Source organism: Palaemon carinicauda, unplaced genomic scaffold (genome assembly GCF_036898095.1).
Source record: "Palaemon carinicauda isolate YSFRI2023 unplaced genomic scaffold, ASM3689809v2 scaffold83, whole genome shotgun sequence".
NCBI classification, from domain to species: domain Eukaryota; kingdom Metazoa; phylum Arthropoda; class Malacostraca; order Decapoda; family Palaemonidae; genus Palaemon; species Palaemon carinicauda.
The window spans coordinates 77,240-80,000 of NW_027172127.1; the positions used below are offsets into that span (position 1 = coordinate 77,240).

General features: G+C 36.9%; 1 protein-coding gene across 1 annotated transcript in view; it reads right to left on the reverse strand.

Annotated features, from left to right (window-relative positions):
• Positions 1-302: 302 nt before the first annotated feature.
• LOC137637547 (NLR family CARD domain-containing protein 4-like) overlaps positions 303-2,761 on the reverse strand; it is a 27,473-nt gene continuing 25,014 nt past the window's right edge. The window contains exons 3-5 of the mRNA XM_068369707.1: positions 1,368-2,761; positions 578-726; positions 303-328 (exon numbers count right to left, since the gene is read on the reverse strand). The exon at positions 1,368-2,761 is cut by the window's right edge and continues 877 nt beyond it. Of these exons, the coding sequence (XP_068225808.1) occupies positions 303-328; positions 578-726; positions 1,368-2,761 (1,569 nt within the window). The remainder of the gene's footprint in view (positions 329-577; positions 727-1,367) is intronic.

Here is a 2,761-nt window from a genome sequence, read left to right on the forward strand (position 1 = left end):
AGGAATGTCATCAGTCTCCTCATGAAACCCTCACATTATGCACTATCTAAATCACTTCAGCCAATGACAACTCGGATTCATTTAATTGGCCCAATTTCATTGGCCAAAACCTTTTCACTTTCCTTTTGCTGATTGGTTCTCCCGTTCGGATAACTCCGCCCACATCCTTGTAGAGAACCAATCAGCGAAGGAAGGAGGCGGAGTCAGGAGGAGACTTGTTTGACTATGACTGGTGCCGATATCGGTTTCCTATTCATTACAATCATGATCACAATGATTCATTTCTAACATTATTATTGAAATCAACGCCATACAAATGAGACATTTCCTTTTAATATAAGGAAAGAAAGAAATTAAAACTTAACATCGAAAGCTTTTATATCAACTTAAAAAAAAACTTGATTGAGACTTCTGAATATTATGTTTTACATCTAAACTGTAATAATGATGATAATAATGATGTTAACAATGATATTGATAATGATAACAACGATATTAACAATGGATGACAGGATGAGGGAAAGGAGGCGAGGTATTATAATGTCACTCAGAGGAAAAAAACAGAGAAAATTCTTACCTAAATATTTAATCTCTTTTGTCTTTGTCTTTTCCAAAGATCGACAGAAGGCGTCGAGGCTGGGATGGTCCTTCAACCAGACAGAGAGACTTCTAATATTTAGAGGGATTTGGAACGTTGGGTCCCAGATGCCTAAGTAATCCTTACAACTGTTCCAAAGAGAAGAAAAGAAAAGAAAAAAATAGTTATTGGATTTGATTGGGAATTTTATTATCAAGTTGATGATGATGAATATTATGATGATGATGATGATAATGATAATGATAATGATGATGATGGCAACGAAAACAAAAATGTGAAAAAGAGTAATTTCGTAAAATATGGAAATTAATATTACCGAAAAAAGGAGAAATTAAAATCTGGACTTTTTGATGTTTAACCGACTTATTATGAGTCTAATTGTGACAATGATGATAATGATGATACTGACAATATAAAATATATTGTTTACAAGACTCAAGTTGATTGTTATACTAAAGGTTGTGACTCTCTCTCTCTCTCTCTCTCTCTCTCTCTCTCTCTCTCTCTCTCTCTCTCTCTCTCTCTCTCTCTTTATTAATACGCCTATATGTACCACTGTATTGTTATAGAGATATTTGCTTATTATCTGTATCTTTATAATGTTCAAAATAACTGTCAAATAATAATTACTTACTCATTGGTGAGTAGATTCTTGATTGACTCTCTCTCTTCTACGGTCGGCTCTGAATATCGATAGAAATGGTTATATAGATTTATCCTTGATGGGTTGATGAGATGCCGGCAAAGTTGCCTTTGTAGTTCAACTAACCAATCAGTGTCATTAAGGTCTAAATTGATATCAATTTCCTCTCTGTTTGGGAGAGGGGGATCTGTGGCTCTAAGGAGGGCAATGTACGCATCAATTGTATGATCTTGAATTGTGGTGTCCTCATCAAACAACTTGAACCTCTGTGCTATCCATCTTGCAGAAGAATGATCACATTTGATATTCTTCAAGACTCTTAGCACAGAGTCTTTGTCGTTCACTCCCGACCTTACTAGGAGTTCCAGTGCCTCAATCTTGGCATCTTCTGACACCTTCATCTCGTCCTCGTCACCCATATGCAATAGGCTGATCATCTGTATCAGCATATTTTGATATTTGTGAAGGTTTTCAGGGAGACTCCCTCCAAGAAGCATTTCAAAGATCTTTGTAGGTGTGGCTGTGTTTACAGATTGACCCCAGCATTGGTTTGTTAATTTCATAGGGAAAAAAAGAGCTGCCATGAATTCCATTATCCCTTTATGCGGGAAACTGTAATGAAAGGAGCCTTGGGAAGTGGTCACTTTCTTCAGGAAGGCGCCAGTTAGCTCTTCGGCTGGCAATCCTAAACTATGACTAAAGGCAGACAAATTATTGATGGTGGATTCTGGAATATTGATTTCATCATTTTGTAATGCTCTGAATGATTCACCACATAGTTTCTCAATTGATTTCCTTGTGTTAATCTTTATAAATGTTGGTGGTAAGTGAGCTGTGAGCGGGTTTTTCGCCAAACGCTTCTTCAATTTTGATAGAGACAAAAGGTGAAATTGCCAGTAGAGCTCAGCTTCAGTGGTGATGTTGCTTATAACCTCTGGTTTATTAACCCACAGAACTGTTAAAAGAGCGAGATTTAAGGGTAGTCCCCACACCTCATGCATAGTGTGCATGGTTTTCCTCAGATACTGTAACAGTTGCAAAAGAACACTGTCTGACCCAAATTCTTCATAATACTTGCGTACAAAATCTTCTCTCTTCTCCTCTGGAATTCCCTCAAGACTAATTGTAGACACAGTTGTGTCATCAGATTTCACTTGATTGTTGAATCTTTCCTCAAATTCAGGTCTGGTTGTCACAATAACGCTAATTGGGTGGGATTTCTTCAGTGTCAAAACTTCTAGGAATAATTTTGATGATTTATCGTTTAATTCATCGTACCAATCAACGATGAGTAGACATTTGTAAGCCAAACACACTTCAATAATTTCATTACCTTGGAATTTCTGGTGAACGTCTCTAAAAAACGCCACTAACAAGTCTTTAAAAGATTCAATGAAATCCCTGCATTGTACATACAAAAGTATGTCATAGTCATTAAGGCCTTTGATGTCGTCCCTTTTACTGAGCCAGTCAGAATTGATCTTCTTAACCAGTGTGGTTTTCCCCATACCTGCCATTCC